Raw genomic sequence first — 17,156 nt, 5'->3', positions numbered from 1 at the left:
ACCGCATCCCTGACCCCCCCAGCCTCAGCCCTGCGGACGCCCATCTCCATCGCGGGCTCGTACGCGGCTCCCTTCGCCATGATGGGGCACCACGAGATGAACGGCTCGCTCACCAGCCCCGGCGCCTACGCCGGCCTGCACAACATCCCCCCGCAGATGAGCGCCGCTGCCGCCGCCGCCGCCGCCTATGGCCGGTCGCCAATGGTGAGCTTTGGAGCTGTACGTAGCACTTTTAGCTCCTTTTCTCGCTCACGGTGGGCGCGGGAGGGGCTGGGGATGTGGCGAGGGGTGCCGGGCGTGGAGTTCGGGGTGTGCACCCTTGGGTATCCCTCTGCACTGGGATATCCTGGCCTCTGTCCAGGGGAAAACCCGCTGCACAGCCACCTTCCCCTTCATTCAGACCCTCGTGGCCTGGATTTTTGGGTAGACCCATGTGGAGCCAGGAGTGGGACTCCATGATCCTTATGGGTCCCTTCCATCTGGGGATGTTCTGTGATTCTGTGACTAGTACGAAGTGCCTCATCGGCTGTTTTAAGGCCAAAGCAGAGGCAGAAGGAGAGCTCAGCCACTGCCCCTAATGCAGAGTTTGGGGTTGCTGCAGCGCTGGGGCACGGCTCCCCTGCTGCCGTCCCCAGGGACTTGGGAACGGCCCGGGGAGGGTGAGCGAGTCCCATGCTGCTCCTTCAGGGCCTGAAATCTTTGGTTATCTCCCAAATCCTTCCCCTTTCTGCTGGTGGGGGGGTAAAATCACAATAAGCTGTTTAGCAAAGGGGGAGCTGCAGCGCTGCGGCAGGGGATGGGGCTGGGAGGCTGATGCGCACCGTGCCCATCTCGTGTCCACCTCACCCCCCGTGTCTCTCGGCAGGTCGGCTTCGATCCACACCCGCCCATGCGAGCCCCCGGCTTGCCCACGAGCCTGGCGTCCATCCCCGGCGGGAAGCCGTAAGCACCTCGGGGTTGGGTGCGGGGTTTCACCGCGGGGGGACCGCGGCGCGCAGCTTGGGTTGGGTCAAGTGCCGGTGACACCCAACTTTTGGTGGTGCCCCCAGCCTATTTCGCGGGGCTGACCCCCGTGTGTGTGTCCCCCCCCCTTTCTGCAGAGCCTACTCGTTCCACGTCAGCGCCGACGGGCAGATGCAGCCGGTCCCCTTTCCCCACGACGCCCTGGCCGGCCCCGGCATCCCGCGGCACGCCCGGCAGATCAACACGCTGAGCCACGGGGAGGTGGTGTGCGCCGTCACCATCAGCAACCCCACCCGGCACGTCTACACCGGCGGCAAGGGCTGCGTGAAGATCTGGGACATCAGCCAGCCGGGCAGCAAGAGCCCCATCTCCCAGCTCGACTGCCTGGTAAGGGGCCGGGGGTCCTCTCTGGGAGCCTCCCCCACGCGTCCCCGTGCCGCCGGCGCGGTGCGTGGTCCCCCGCCCTCGTGCTAACGGCGTCGCCGTGCCTCTGCCTCCTCCAGAACAGAGATAACTACATCCGCTCCTGCAAGCTGCTCCCCGACGGCCGCACGCTGATCGTGGGGGGGGAGGCCAGCACGCTCACCATCTGGGACCTGGCCTCCCCCACGCCCCGCATCAAGGCCGAGCTCACCTCCTCCGCCCCCGCCTGCTACGCGCTGGCCATCAGCCCCGACGCCAAAGTCTGCTTCTCCTGCTGCAGCGACGGCAACATCGCCGTGTGGGACCTGCACAACCAGACGCTCGTCAGGTGAGCCAGACCCCGTCACGGGCTCCTCGTGCGGGTTCCCGATGTGCTCGGTGCAGGGACAGCCCTGGAGGTGCAGCCCGGGTGCTGGTGCGCACGGGGACGCTCTCCTGTCGCGAGCAAACCCGCGTCCCGCAGCTTCCCCGGCTCCCTTGAGGCGACCTCCCTGGGTTGCGCCGTGCGTTCCCCCGTCCCGATGTGAATTTTTCTCTTTCTTCCAGGCAATTCCAAGGCCACACAGACGGTGCCAGCTGCATAGACATCTCGCATGACGGTACGAAGTTGTGGACGGGGGGGCTGGACAACACCGTGCGCTCCTGGGACCTGCGGGAAGGGCGGCAGCTCCAGCAGCACGACTTCACCTCCCAGGTGAGCCCGGGGGACCCTGGGGGTACAGAGGGGAAGGTCCTGGCCTCCTGGAGCCCTCGTGCAGGGGTTTTCTGTCCATGAGCCTGCTCTGGATGGCCCCAGAAGTGGCCAGTGCCTGCGTGGCGATGGAAGGAAGCTCTTCCTGCTGGGCACGTGCTCTGCACAGCCCTGGCTCACTTGGTGCCTGCGTGTCCTGGGAGTAATTCAGGAGCATTTGAGGCACTGAGAGCTGCGGGGCTCCCCTGGCTCTCATTTTAACCCCTCTTTTGTTGCTTTTTCATCTGGTGCAAGACTGGGCTGCCATAAGGAAAGCAGTGCTCGCACCGGGATGCTGGCAGGCCTTGCAGGATGCTGGAGGAGCCCAGGTGGGAGCAGGGCACAGGCACCTGCGTCCCCCTGGAGAGTCCTTCTCCAAAAAAGAAAAATAAATTCCTGGGACCTCACGTCCCCTTAGCAAATGTGTCCATCCCATGGGGCTGGCACCCCCAGAGCTCTGCGTGGCTCCAGACCCCTGAACGTGCATCTGTGCTGCTCCGAACCCTCGGAGCCAGGACTCGCAGCTCACGTGGCCGTGCTGCCGTCCACGCTGAGCCTTTCCGTTCCGGACGTGCCAGACACTTTTTGTCCAAAGACATCAGCAGGGCCCGCGCTGCCTTCCCGCAGCTCCCGGCTTTGCCAAGCCCTGTTCCAGCTCTGGGGCGGGCGGTGATTTAGGAGGACGGGGCTCCGTCCCTTCCAGCCCCCCCAGGTGGTTTCTCTTCTGACTTGCTGGCCTTGCTGTCAGCTCTGCGAGCAAAACCCTGTTAAAACCAACCAGAGAAAAAAAAAAGAAAGAACGGAGCGGGGTGGGCAGAACTGGGGGAGCTGCGGCACGGCGCTGCCCCCCCGGCAAAAGCCGGAGAGACGCAAACCCCGCTGAGAGCACCCGTCTGCCCCGCAGATCTTCTCCCTGGGGTACTGCCCCACGGGCGAGTGGCTGGCGGTGGGCATGGAGAGCAGCAACGTGGAAGTGCTGCACCACACCAAGCCCGACAAGTACCAGCTGCACCTCCACGAGAGCTGCGTCCTCTCCCTCAAGTTCGCCTACTGCGGTGAGTCGGGGCCGCGGGCGCTGCGCTCCCCTGGGTGCCCCGGGGTTGGGCTGGGGCTGTGCTCGAGGTTTTGGTGCTGGGGGGGCTGAGCGCGGAGGCCGCCGGCAGGATGCGTCCCGGTGAGGGGGCCAACAGGGTTCTTGCCACGGAACCATCCTGCTGCTCCCCCACGTCGTGGTTCTGAGCTGCCACAACGCGGGCGAGCCGCAGGCTGGCTGCGTGGTGCAGGGCTGGGGTGGGCGTCCGAAAACTCCCTGTTTTCCCCCAAACCCTTTCCTGAGCGTGGCCGGTTGGGGCTGGGAGAGGGGTGGGAGAGGGGTCTGGCTCTGGTGCCGAGGTGGGCAGCGTGCCCCTGCTGACACCGTCTCGTCCGGCCGCAGGGAAATGGTTCGTGAGCACGGGGAAGGACAACCTGCTCAACGCCTGGAGGACGCCCTACGGAGCGAGCATCTTCCAGGTGGGTGGATGCTTTCTGGGGAGGGCACAGGGGGGCGGGCAGCGCCTGGACCGTCCCAGGGGCTTCCAGCTTCCGACACGCTGACCCGTTTTCCATTGTTTTTTCCCCCCGCTCCTTCCAGTCCAAGGAATCCTCGTCTGTCCTAAGTTGCGACATTTCAGCGGATGACAAGTACATCGTAACGGGCTCTGGTGACAAGAAGGCCACGGTCTACGAGGTCATCTACTAGCCGCGGAGCGGAGCGGGGCTGGCGGCGCCGCGAGCCGTGCTGCAGCCGGGCGGTGGCAGGGCTCGGCGCACGGAGGCAGCGGCCGGGGGCTCGGCCACCGACGGGTGGCCTGGGATTACACACGGATTTATTTGGAGGTCTGCAAATATGGCACACATTGAAGCCCTAAACGAATTTTTGGTTTTGGTTTTAGGGTTGTTTTTTTTTTTTCTTCTTCTTTTTTTCTTTTTTTTTTTGGTTTCCTGGTTCTTTCCGTCTGCGCTTTGGTGGCACTATACAGGACTTATTTTTTATTGTGACTTCTTTTTTTTTTTTGTGCATCCTGCATAAGACTTGTGAAAAATGTAAATACCGGACTAGTAAATAGCATTGGAAGGGTGGGGGACCCCTCCCGGTACACTAGGTGTGTATTTTTCGTCTGCTGTAATTGTATTCCACTGATGGTTTTGGTGGTGGCAATTTTTTTTTTTTTTTTTTTTTGTTTTTTTTTTTCCTTAACCCCCCCCCCCCCGTCCCCCCCCCCCCCCCCCAAAGCGTCCGTTTGGGACGCGACCTGGACATGCAGCGTGTAACCAGACTGAGCAAAGATGTCCACTGGTGAAAGTTGTTCCTACTGTCGTACACGTGCGTTGTTCGGTGTGTTAGTCGTGTTGGGACGCTGTACGGACTGCGGTGAAGTCGGTCGGATCCTCAGCTACTGACGGGACATCAGCAAAAACAATCACGTTTTTATATGGATTTTTGTGCTCGTATGTTTGAAGAAAAGGGGAAAGCCCGTGATCCGGGAATCGTCTGCTCAAGCCCTTCTTGGTCTTCGGACATAAGCAATGAGGAGTGATTTCAAAGAAAGCATAGTAAATTCAGCTCAGGGAGCCACGAAAGATAATAGCAACTTATGTGTTTTGTATTCAAATGAAAGTAAAGAATTAGAATTGATAACCTTTAAAATACAGTTTTTTAAAGCAAAGTTTACTAACAAGTAGGGTTTGTGTGTGGTGGGGGGAAGGGGCTGGCTTTGGTAGGGTCCTGTGGCTATATGGTCTTGTGTCTTCTGGTATATAGGTTCCGATGAAGCAAAACCCATCCCCGCACAGGCCTGCATTTCAGCATTTTGTACTAAAGGGTAAAAAAAAAAAAAAAAGAGAAAAAAAAAAATAACGGGAAATAAAAGTATTTGTGTAGCAGAAGTGCTCACCCTGTATTGTAGCATACGGAAGAGAATTTTTATACTACGTTTTTTAATGGCTTATTTTTTAATTTTTTGATTTAAGCCTGGTCGGAGCCCGCTTAGGGTCGAGGTGAGAGCTGCCCCTTGGGGACGGGTGGCCCCTGGGTGCCACGGAGAGGCCGGCGGCCGGCCGTGAGCTTCGGATGTGTGCCTCCAGCGTCGCCTCCCTCCTGGCCATCGTGGCTGCTTCGGGGGGAGCGGAGTTGGGGTGGAAAGGAGATCTCCTGGAAAACGTATCTTTTCCCCTTCAGGATGGCGTTTCTGAGATTTTTTGCCCTTTTTTCTGTTCAAAACCAAGGGAGACGTCCCCGGCAAAGCGCGCCTGCCCTGCGCGGCTCGTTAGCGCTCGCTGCGCCCGGCCGGAGGAGATGGGATTGATCTCATGCGCTAATTACCCACAAGGAATGGAGGAAAAAAAGCTCTTTAAAACTGCATTTGAGGAAGGTGGCTCGAAGGGCGGTTTGGCTGAGAAAAAGGACTGGAAAAAAACATTTCCATCACCCCCGTGCGCTCTCGGGCTCGGTGATGCTGTGGGGCCCCACCAGCGGGGTCGGGGGCAGCTGCGTCCCCCCGGCCGTGCCCCCAGCCCTGGTACAGCCTCCGGGAGCATCCCCTGGTCTGCAGCCTCGAGAAAAGGGGCAGTGGCTCCGGAAAACCTCGATGGAGCTGCCCCCCGCCCTAAGGGCACCGCCGGCTCCCCTCCTGCCTGCTCGCCGCGTGCCATCGGCGCTCCGTTTCCCCCGCAAACCCTCCGCCAGCGAGGAACGGCGCGTGGTGGAGGGCGGCCGAGGCAGACTCCTCAACTTCACGCCAAAGGATGCAGCAGAATGTGTAAGGCTCTTAAAAACTGCGACTTCTTTTTTGTAAAAAAAAAAAAAAAATGGAGAAAAAAGAATAAAAAGTAAATGTAAAGAAGCTCAAATGGAGGCCAAGTGTCTATAAACGACGTGACCTCTGAAAACCTGCGCTGAGTTGATATTAAACGCAAACGAGCACAGCGAGAGGCTCTTGTTCCTGCACGGGGGGGTCGGGGCACAGAACCCCCCCTTGCCAGGAGGGCCCGTTCCCAGGACCCCATCCCGGCAGCCTCGGGGTGCTGCAGGATGCGACTGCCCATGGAAGTGGGCTGGGACCACGATCCGTGCTGCGTGGGAGCGGCTGAACTCCGGCCCCGGTGCTCGGCTCCTCTCATCCTGCTGTGGATGCTTTCAGTTACCGCCGTGCCCCAAAGATGCTGCATGGGGTGGCCGTGCCCACCGGGGCTCTGCTGCCTCCTGCGTGGGTGTCCCCACCTCTCCAGGGGACCACGAGGCTCCCCTGATCTCATCCTCGCTTTTTTCTTCTCAAAACGAGCCTGGAGCCGCCGCCTGCTGCTTTGTTTTCACCATCATGAGCCCGCAGCAAGGACCCGCAGCCTGATGGGGATTCCCCCCGGGTGCCACGTGGGGACGGTGCCACCGCTGCTGCGTGGGGCTGGGGGCTCCTGTGTGCTCCGAAACTGCCAGCATCCCGCGTTCCTCCGCTGCCAGCCCGGGCGCCCCGACAGCCAAAGCGCTTTCCTTGAGCAAGGACACACGCACCGTCCTGCAGGGCCCTGCCCGTGATGGATTGAACATGACAGAGCCTGCTGCGAGGGAGAAATAAAAAGCAGGAGCAGCACTCTAACTGCCCGGCCTTCCGATAATGTGCGGCGGTAAATGGTTATGAGTGCATTTAAAGCTGATTTTAAGCTGGATGGAATGAGGGGCTTGCACAGGGGACCATTAAAAGATAAAAATTGCAAGAGCTCCTTTGTTGTCAGGTTTTGGAGAGCCCGGCGCACGGCACTGGAAGGGTTTGCCCCGGCCTGGGGGCACCCGGTGCTGCCCCTTCGGGCGGCTGAGCGGCTCTCAGCGGTTCCCAGCAAACTGTTGCCCTTTGCAGTTAATTTGGTTTGACTGCAACCTTTCCAAAAGTGCTGACGGAGAAGGTGTTGAAGCCAGGCACAGTCTCTCCGATTTCCATTTACGTTATCAGCAAGGCGCCGGGTGTGTGGACTTTGAAGTATTCCGAGCCCTGCACACTGTTTTTTTATTATTATTATACATTCTTAAGGCCTTTTTTTTTTTTTTTTTTTTGACATTTAATGCTTTCAGTGGCCGAGGCTGCTGTGACCCTGGTGCAAACCTCAGGTGCCAGGCTCCTGGATCCCATGGGCGTTCAGTGGGGCACCCGGAGCTGCCCGCGCCGTGCTGCGGGTGCGCTGCGTCCGTCCCCAGCACGCAGCACCCATTGGGTTGTGTTACCTGCTTTTCGTTAATGTCTGCCTTCTGTGAGCACCGCAGCAGCAATCTCATACAAGGATGGGCTCCCACGCAGGAGGCACTTGGGGTGTTTGGTCCTGGCAGCTGCTGAACCCAGCCGTTACCCTCTGGAGGTAGCTCACGCATCGCGCCCGCACCGCTCCTCCTCCCCAGCCCGTTTTTCTGGGGCAGCCATCAGGTGAAATTACACTTTGAGTAACCGATAATTAGCAAATTACAGCGTTCAGGTCCTGGCGCTGGGGCAGAGCTTGTTAGCTTGCCTTGAAAAATACAATAAAGAAAATAACGGGGGTGGGTGGCCGCTCACGCTGCTGCCCAGACGCACCCCCTGGCTCCAGGCTGCTGGAGTGGGCTGAAACCCCGCTGGCCGTGGCTCTTGTGCCGCCCCATGGGAACGCTGTCCCCAAGGAGCCTTTTGGCCACGTGGCTTTTCCCATGCTGTGTCTCTGGTCCCTGCAGCTCCAGGTATTCCTGTTGGTGTCGGGAAGCTGTGCTGTGCCACCCCGTGCCGCAATGAACCGTGCGGCAGCGCGCCGTGCCGCGCCATGCCCACCCCACCCCAAGCAGGCTGGGCCCTCCGCCCTCTCCGCACCTTGGATTATAGGGAGTCCCCTTCCTTCTCCCCACAACCACGTCTGAGGCTCCGGGGACAAAGCGGGGTGCCCGTAGCGAGCACACTTGGTGCCTGCAACCATCGGGCACCGAGAGCCCCGTGCCACCCCCTGCACCCCCGTGCGCCGCGCTGCTGCGGCACCTCGTGCCATCCCGCGGCGGCGGCTCTCCGAACAGATGGCAGGAGGAGGCTCTGGGACACCATCAGCTGTTGTTATCGCTAGCTGATGACACGGAGTGTAAATTCTGTTGGCACTACTCCCTTCGTCTGTTCTGCCTCTGCATCCCACCAGTTTTAATTACTGTAATTGAGTTATAATGAATGATTGTGCATTACCATTGTCTGTAATGTGGCAGGGAGTATTCTGTTCGTTACACACTCCATCTAACAACATGCCCCTCCTCGTTGCTTTGTTTATCTGGTTGAAGGGTGTCATCACTTCAAATGGCACAGATAAAACAGTACTCAGAGCGTCTGCATTCAGATGTTTATCAGTTTTCTGTTCCCAGGCACTGGTGCTTCACTGAATCCCGGTGGAAAACTGCAGAAACGGATAAAAACTAATTTGGCTTAATCCCTCTTTAAATAAATAAATAAATAAAGGGGGAAAAAAAAAAAAAGAAAGCAAACCGCCACAACAAAAACCCTGCAGGGCTTTGGCCCACTGAAGAAGCCATCGGCACTGGTTGGCACCAGGGTTACCGGGGTGTGTGTGGGGGTCCCCTGGGGGGCTTGCCAAGGGCTTGGCTGCGCCGAGGCACCCGGCGAGCCCAGCCCCCTGCCCACGGCCACCACCTCAGCGGATTTTGGGGACTGAAGCCATGATCAGCAGGCACAGGAGAAGCTCGCACGTTCAACACCCAGCACTCGAGCGGGGACCCTTTTGCTCTTCGAGGCAGAGGCCGGGAGCGTATTAATTGGTAAAGGCAGAGCTGCGTCCTGAGAGCGCCCGTGGCACTTCACAGCCTCCCAGAGGATGACAACTCGCCCCTGTGCACCTCGGGTGCTGCCAGGCTGCGGCTGGCTGAGGAGAAAAGTGTTGTGTGAGCATTTTCATAAAAGCCTTGGCCCCATCTGCACGCTGTCAGTAAATGGCTGAGCTGAACAGCGCGGTGTTATGAATAGTAGCATTTGGTAGTTTTAAACCTTTTTTTCTTCTCTCTCTCTTTTTTTTTTTTTTTTTTTTACCCAAGGTAAATTCCAGTGGGATCAACACTACACAGGAATTGCCCCGGAGGAAGCTGGCTGCTCACCAACTCGCCTTGTAAAAAAGATTCATTATTCCTGTTGAGCCGAGATGAAACAATTCTCTGGAATTAACTAGTCTAATTTTGACCAGCCGATGTTTTGCTACAACAAAAGTTTGGATTGGTACACATAAAAGCCGAGCCCACCCCCCTCCCCAGCACCCCGGGGGGAGAAGATGGGCGAGATGATAACGCCGGCGGCGGGCAGGGCGCACGTGTGTGCACGCACGCACCTGAAGGAGCCACGGCCGGTGCCAAAATCCGTGCCAAAATCACCTTGTGGCACCCGCTGTGGTCACCCCGATGGGCTGGGCTCGGCCACGCTGTCCCCGTGCCGTGGCACCACGGGGATGGGGGCACGACGGGGGGGGGGCACCGGCACACCTGGGACGCTAACGAGGCTGATGAGGATAACCTGATAATTGGTATTCCGTGCGTGCAGGTCAGATAGCTTCTGCTGAGAGGTTAATTAAGGGTTCATTGAGCCATTAGAGGCACTAAACGGGAGGACACCGAAAGGCCTTGCTCACTTCGTGCTCACCTTTCCCCCCGCAGCATCGCTCACGCCGGGGACCAGACCCCTGCTGCAGGAGCGGGGCTGGTGGGGGTCCCCCCATCGCATCCCCCGGCCCCCTGGGGGCTTCAGCCCCCCCGGCTGCTCCTCGTGGGGTGGGCACGGACCCAGAGCATCCCCGTGAGGCACTCGGAGCCTCATCCCCAGGCACGGCCGCTCTGATTCCCCAGGCAGCCCCTGCTGGCTCCAGGAGCTCTCAGCGAGGCACCCGAGCAAACGGCCCCGCAGTTTTCCCCTGCTTTATGGCGGCGCAGAGCAGCTGTGCTGTTCTCAAGGCATATTGAAGCAGTTTAATTACATTTTGACACTAAGAGCTGTTTTATTATCCCAATTTTTGTTGTGTAACTAGAACAGGCAGCGGATTGCAGAGCCATAATCCATTAATACTCACTTGTGAGGATTTGTAGCTCCGGACTCGTGGCCTTATACCTTACTTGCAGATAAATATATTATCCCCCTGCGCAGCCTATCCGGGGGAGGCAGCGGGCTCCAGCCCGCTGACAGATGCGGTATTTATGGACGCTCGTTGCTCCAGGCAGTGGGGACACGTCCTTGGAAGGGGCTCGTGCCTCTTCCCGGTGTCTACTTGGTGCTTGCAGCGGGTCTGGCCTCCACGGGAGGCTGCTCATCCTTGTGAGGGCTCAGCCTCCCATCAGGGGGGTGAGGAGATGGGTGGACATGGCTCGGGAGCAGGGGGATGGGAAGCAGGTCTTGTGCTGGCTACCCCAGCTCACGAAAGGGACGGTGCGTCCATTGATGCCACTAGATGCACACACGTTACGCTTTCCAGATGGTTTGGATATTAAAAACCCATGTAAAAGGGCAAATCTTCAAGGCAGGGCTGAGTCCATCTCCCTCGAGGCACGGAGCAGGCTGGCTCTCCACCAGGGCACTGGCAGCGGGGCTGGGAGCCCTGCCTGGCCCTAGGGGGGGGCAGCGGGAGCCAGAAAGGGCAGAGCACAAAATGCAAAATCTCCACCTGGGGAGGTACGCAGAGCGCGCCGGCAGCTCCCAGCCTGGCTCATGCCTCGGTGGGAGGGTGGCCGTCCTCTAAGGTGCGTAAAAGAGGCAGAAAATGGCAAATCTGGGGTTTGGAGGTGCAGTCAGTAACAGGGAATTATTGCCTCTGCCCCTGCAGAAGGGGCAGCGGGGCCCTGCTCACACTGCCGGCACCCACCGAGCGCACCCAGGGCTGGGGGGAGAGCTGCCTTTCCCACATCTGACCCCCTCCCCGGGCTGCCAGCAGCGAGGCTCAGGCTCACGGACACTCCCTGCCCTCTGCTTCTGCTGGCCTGGGGTCCCTGGGGCTCCTCCTGAGGTTCTTCTTTGGTTATCCCGGGTTTGGCCGTGCTGGAGGTCGCCGCTCCCCCCGAGCACCTCTCTGCCAGCACCGAGGGGCTGCCCGCACCCCTCCGCCCGGCTGCAGGGAGATTTTCTCTCTCCTGTGATAAATAACTTGCAGGGAACGGGAGCCATCCAAACAGAAAAGCAATCAACCCAGCTAATAAACTGCTCAGGAGCTCTCCTGAGCCATAAAACCCTGCCTGCTGCTTTCGGAGGGCAGGGAGCAAACGCAAGAGCAGCCCAAGGCCGCTTCATCTGCGTGGGTCTTCGCCCACCCCGCTGCGCCCCTGCTGAGTCCCAAAGGTCCCCGTCCCAGTGCAGGATCCGGGTGGGAGATGCCCCGGTGCTGCTAGGCAGGGTTACACCAGGGTTACACCAGGTTTACACCATTTTTCCCTTTGCAGCTCTTCCCCGCAGCCCCCAGCGTCCCGGTAATCCCCCAAAGCAACCAGAAGATTCCTCAGAGCAGGAGCACGGCTCCGCACGCCAGCGGCCGGGATTATCCCAGCCCTGCCCTGGGGACGCCCAGGCCGGTGTGAGCACCTCTCCCTGCGGCTCTCTGAACTAAGTTACTTTCCTCCTCCCCTTTCCCGACACTTAACCTCATGATCCTCTCTCTTGAAGCACCCACCGTTTTGGCACACAGCTCCGCGGACCACCCTCAAAAGCAAATCTCTTTAATTTATGGAGAGACCCGGCTTAAAAAGCGGGGGTTTGGGGGCCCCCCCCCCCCCCCCAGCACTCCGTCCTTTGCATTTTGTCCTGACTGTAAATTTTTAACGACAGTTAAAAATCACCGCTGACGTTTTTATAACCTGCCTCATACTTTAAATAAGAGGTTCCCCAGAAGTGCGTGGCGGGAGCTGGCGAGGGCGATCTGCGGGGACAAACGTGCCGAGGGCCCCGTGCTCGTGGTCCTGCAGCACAGCCCGGCCCCACAGACCCCAAATCCTCATTTCCAACCCCCCACCTGTGCCGTGTGCCAGGAGCAGCCCAGCTGCAGGCCCGGGATGGGAAGGGCATCAGAAGCCCCAGGGGTCTGGTAACATACAGACGGTCACATCTGCCTGGAAATAGGAACAGGGATTTTCTTTGGAAGATGCTCGTGTGTTTTTCTAGACATGGTAGGTTAAAAATGAAATTTAGCCTTTGCAGTTACATTTTTTTCCCCGGATTTTTAAACTTAAAAACAGTATGAGATTTCAAAGGTTGATAGGAGGGTTAAATAAAGCACTGTGCTTGCTTCCTCCTAGCTGGGCACTTCGCTCAGCAGCCCAGCCCTGCTGTTCAAACAGGCCAGCCTCCTGGAGAGGTGCTTTGACCTGCCCTGGTCCCACCGCCCCGACCTGCCTCTGGTCCTGCAGGCAGGGTTTTGTTTTGTTTTCATTTTTTTTTTTTTTTGGTGGAAATGCACAAGGTTTGCACCAGCTCACCCACCCCTTCCCTCCCCACGTGCCGTCCCCTTCATCCTGCCGACCCCAGGAGCGATGCCCATCGTTCCTCCGGGTCCCTGGTGGCCGTGTCCCACGTCCCCAGCACCATCACACGGGGGTCCCACTGGAAAGCCTGGTGTTCCCCGGAGGGGGGGCAGCCCTGCGGCAGCCCCTCCGCATGCCGCTGGGCTTTGTGCTCTCTGCGCCCTCGCGTTGGGTGACATTGAGGAACACGCAGCCTCGACGTTTATGATTAGGCACCAAACTCATAATCTCATCAAAGAGATATCACAAGAGCTTGACAGGGGCTGTTTCCCATAAATCCACGCTGATTGGCATTAATTGCACTGTCCTCTTCTGATTCTCTATTAATTGAGTCCCGTATCAGCTGCTCCATTATTTTTCCCGGGATCGATGTCAGGCTGACAGGCCTGTAATTACCTGGGTCATCTTGTTTGCCCTTTTAAAATACCAGCACAACATTAGCTTTCCCCCAGCCCTCTGGAACCACCCCGGTGTTCAAAGACTTATTGAAAATCAACATTAACGGCCCGGCCGCTCTCCTTGAGCAGACGTTTTAGAACTCCTCAGAGCAGCTTAACCAGACCCGCTGATTTCCAAACGCCCGCGGTTAGCGAGTGCCCAACGTCCGTGCGAGCCGGAACTCCTTCATCACCAACCACCGCCCCAGCCCTCGCTTCCCCCTCACCCAGAGCAGGAACACATCACCACGACGTCCTGCTCCGAATGGTTTTTCTCAGCTGGCCTCCACTATTCCTTGAATCCACCCAATTTGCAGATTTGGGTTCCCCATCTCCTTCCCCGGCTCCCGGTGCCGCCTGAGAGCAGCCCCAGGCTGCTGTCCTCTGGGCAAGCACCAGGTCTCTCTCCGACACCTGCAGATGCTTGCAGCAGTGACTCACAAGAGCTTGCAGCAAAGCCAGCAGCGGGGCCAGGAGAGCAGCTCGCAGGGAATAAAAGACAAGCCCTGTGCACAGCACAGGGAGCAGCCAGCCCCTGGATCTCTCGGGAAGCCCCCAGCACCCTCGCAGGGACACCCAGCACAGCAGCGAGGGCAGCACAGCAAGGGGAGGGTTACTGCCTGTCCTCCAGGCACCCAGCCAGGGCCTGGGGAGGGGGAATTTCTCCTCCACACTGCAATAACGCTCACCCCATAACATCCATCCGTCTTCGTTAGGCGCAGGAAGCGCAGGGAAGGAGGGCGGTGCAGCCCAACACGAGCCCTCTTCAGGGATCATTGTGCCCTTCCTGCAGGTAACGGAGATGGATGCAAATCGCCCTTAACGCCTGCAAGCCATCCCCGCTGCACACCTTACCGACTGCTTTCCACCAGGAGAGCCCCCAGGAGTGAGCGTGGGCAGCCCCCGGGGCCGGCTGCCCCCCGCAGGGTCTCATCGGCACCCACCACGCAGGATGGGTGCTGGGGCCAGAGGGTGCCGAGCTCCATCCTGGCGCTGCCAGGCTCACCGTGCAGATGTTTGCTCATGCCACGGGACCACGGTGACCCCATAAATCACAGCCAGCCCAGCAAACACAATGAGCAATTGTTATTTAGGAGCACCCATAGCATTTGAACCCACCTTGGCATGAGGCTGGGGCTGTGACCACAGCCCCCCCTCCAGGGACATCCCCTTCCTGCAGCCCTGTCTGGTGGTAATTATACCTAGGCGCAGCTCTTCTTAATTGACTGCTAATGGCTAGCCACCTGAGGACAGCGTTATATTAAGGTTAATTGGGTTGGGCCAGGCACATGCTTTGGGGGGATGCATGGTACTGGGAGACTCACCTGGCCCATGTGTGCCCACACCTGCCTCTCTGGGACTTGTTTCTCTCGGCTTCCCCACTTATCCTTCCCCAAATTCATTAAAAATAAATAAACATCTGCCCTTTGATGTGAACCTGATGAAAATGTGCTTGCTGTTTGGCAAAGGGGAACTCACCCGGGGTGTCTCTTTTGATGCTGTGATGGCACCAGCACCCCCGGGGCGCAGCGCTCACCTGCAGCTCCTGACCCCTGAGCCAGGGACTGGGGCAGAGGATGCCACTCCAGGTGCTCTTGGCTTTGCACGGAGCAGGGATGGCTTTTTTGGGGAGAAGATTTGGAAAAGCACCAAAAAAAAAAAAAAAAAAGGCACCAGGAAAGCACCAAAAGCCAGGCCGTGGGGAGCTGCTGCAAACAAGGGACCTCTTCCAGGTACCCCGGGGAGGGATGGTGCCAGCAGCCCCCAACCCAAGCCTCTCCCAGCATGGCTTTGAAAGGGACGTCGCAGCTCTCGCACCGCGTTGTCCCCAGCACGGAGGTCTCTGACGGGCAATGCCCCGGCTGACGGGGTCTGAAGGTGCCACAGCCATCCCCCCTCCACCACCGCGGAGTGACCAGCAGCATCTAAAAAACCAGATGTGTCACCGAGACCGATGGACAAAATCAGTGTTTGCGCCCGAGGCGAGACAAAGGGCAATCTGTTGGGCTCCCGAGCTGACAGACGAGGGCTGTGCTCTCCCCGCTCGCATTTTATCTCTGCGCACCAGCTCTTCTGACTGCTGGGAAAAGAACAAAAGTGTGCACAGCAAAGGAAAGAAAATATTTATGCAGCCAAGCGCAGCATCACCGCGGCTGGGAGGAAGAAGGGGAAGGAAAAATGCGAGCGCGTTGCAGGGCACGGCTCAGCCTCGTGTGCTCGCAGCCCCAGCACCACACCAACGGTGCTGGGACGGGGCCGGTGTCCCCCGTGCTCCCTCCCAGAGCAGCGGCGTGAAAGGAGCAGCAGGGCCTGAATGTGCGTCCATGGCCACGTGAAAATGGATTCCAGCAGTACTCGGAGCCCGAGCCCATTATTCCCGAAAGCAGCTGGATGGCAGCAGGGCTGGATGCAAGGCTGCCGCAAAGAGGTTATCTCCACCCTGTCGGATTTTTATTTTTATTTTTGTAAAAGGCGAGCCATTTTGTAACCTCACCTTGGGTGTTTTATTCTCCAAAGAAAGCTTGAACTGCAGGAATGTCAAACGAGGCTAAGTAGTTGCCCTAGCATCACCGTCAGACAAAAGCCGACACTTTCTGGCATTAAATTGCTAAGAGACAGTCAAGGACTCTTCAATGCGGCTGCAAATTGTGTGACCAAGCTGGAAAACACAAGCCACAAGATATTCTTGGCCTGAACGCACCCATAATCAGACGAAACCATAATGGTGCGCAGACACCAGTCCCTCGGTTTCAGCGTGGTGAAATGCCTGCCGAAACGCTCGGCTTGGGCCCGTGGGCTGGCTGCCATGGCTCGCTGCTGGGCTCAGGTGGGGTGCCCGGAGGTGTTGGGGTGCCCGGAGGTGGTGGGGTGCCCGGAGGTGGTGGATGTTGGGGTGCCTTCGGTGCCAAGGTGCTGGGCAGGTGATGGGGTGCCTGCGGTGCCGGGGTGCCCACAGGAGCAGGATGCCCGGGGTTCTGGGGTACCTGGTAGACAGTGGGGTGCCCAGCAGGTTTCGGGGTGCCCAGCAGGTCTTGGGGTGCCCAGCAGGTTTCGGGGTGCCCATCGGGGGCCGGGCAAGGTGGGTCCAGGCACCCCGAGCAGCTCCGCCGGGGTGGCTGTGTGGCAGTGCCCGGCCGCCCCTTGTCGGCGCCGAAATGTTTCGGAATCAGGCATTTAATGAGAACAAAAGAAATTAATTGGTGGTTTAGGCCTAATGAGACTGCTGTGCAAATTAACAGTCCTCATCAGCAGAAACAAACAGAGTCCTTAAATGAATTGCTGCGGAGCATTACACTGAGTAAGCTTTTGCCGGGATGATAAATAGCGGGTCAGGAGGGACCATCTGTGCTCCCCCTCCCCGGCACAGGCAGGGAGCGGGGAATGGGGCTTAGGGAGAAAAATAGATCTCAATAAAGCATAAATTCTCCGTTTTATTCATCTAGGCCCAGCTTGACACCACCATCTTACCAGCGAGATAAAGAAGAAAACCACTTGCATTTGCATCTGAAAAGAGCAAGACTGCGGCCCCTCCACTCGCGCAGCCAAAGAGTTCTGATTTCAAGGGATATTTAGCCCCTATTCAGGCGGGCACAAAAGCCGGGCCCCCGGCACGGCAGTGGCAGGGCCGGCTGATTGCGCTGCAGACAGAAGCCCTGTATATCTGTCACACAACCCATTTGTTCCCTCTGTTTACTTAAGACGTTCTTCAATTCCCAGCGAGGATTTGTATTTCTGGGTTGGTTTACTTATGCTCATACGCTGAAAAAAAAAAAAAAAAAAAAAAAAAAAATCTGTCTGATCTTTAATAATCAAAGTAATTAGAATAATCCTTTCAGGGCTGAATGGAGGATTATTTCTTCATGTCATTTTAGTTTCATCCTCATTTGGGCTCATAAAATGTGGAAAAAGCACTTCAAAAGCCCCACTGTAGTCCCCGGCCCTTGATGCTCTTGAAAATTCCCACCCAGACGCCTGCCAAGCCCCGCGTTCTCAGGGAAATTTCCAGGCCCTTGCGTGTTTGTCTAAAGCAAATTTATTTATTTCAGCGGTGGTCAAATAAACACTGGGTCCGCTG

At 58.1% G+C, this 17,156-nt stretch overlaps 1 protein-coding gene and 1 long non-coding RNA gene across 9 annotated transcripts in view; one reads left to right on the top strand and one right to left on the bottom strand.

Annotated features, from left to right (window-relative positions):
* Nucleotides 1-5,027, top strand: part of TLE3 (TLE family member 3, transcriptional corepressor) — a 22,180-nt gene extending 17,153 nt beyond the window's left edge. For 5 of the 8 annotated variants that reach the window (XM_035335899.1, XM_035335898.1, XM_035335896.1 and 2 more), the window contains exons 11-18: nt 23-219; nt 866-942; nt 1,101-1,350; nt 1,467-1,714; nt 1,933-2,080; nt 3,021-3,171; nt 3,552-3,628; nt 3,750-5,027. In XM_035335899.1, coding sequence (XP_035191790.1) covers nt 23-219; nt 866-942; nt 1,101-1,350; nt 1,467-1,714; nt 1,933-2,080; nt 3,021-3,171; nt 3,552-3,628; nt 3,750-3,857 — 1,256 coding nt within the window. In that variant the 3' untranslated portion in view covers nt 3,858-5,027. The remainder of the gene's footprint in view (nt 1-22; nt 220-865; nt 943-1,100; nt 1,351-1,466; nt 1,715-1,932; nt 2,081-3,020; nt 3,172-3,551; nt 3,629-3,749) is intronic. The other 3 variants (XM_035335901.1, XM_035335900.1, XM_035335897.1) reach the window with 1 other exon arrangement.
* The window catches only part of LOC118172149, a 25,156-nt gene extending 8,000 nt beyond the window's left edge, over nt 1-17,156 (bottom strand). The window contains exons 1-3 of the long non-coding RNA XR_004753565.1: nt 17,146-17,156; nt 11,009-11,014; nt 10,716-10,726 (exon numbers count right to left, since the gene is read on the bottom strand). This is a non-coding gene — a long non-coding RNA (uncharacterized LOC118172149). The remainder of the gene's footprint in view (nt 1-10,715; nt 10,727-11,008; nt 11,015-17,145) is intronic.

This window comes from Oxyura jamaicensis, chromosome 10 (assembly GCF_011077185.1).
Source record: "Oxyura jamaicensis isolate SHBP4307 breed ruddy duck chromosome 10, BPBGC_Ojam_1.0, whole genome shotgun sequence".
Lineage (NCBI taxonomy): Eukaryota > Metazoa > Chordata > Aves > Anseriformes > Anatidae > Oxyura > Oxyura jamaicensis.
This window is presented reverse-complemented; position numbering and strand designations above follow the sequence as displayed.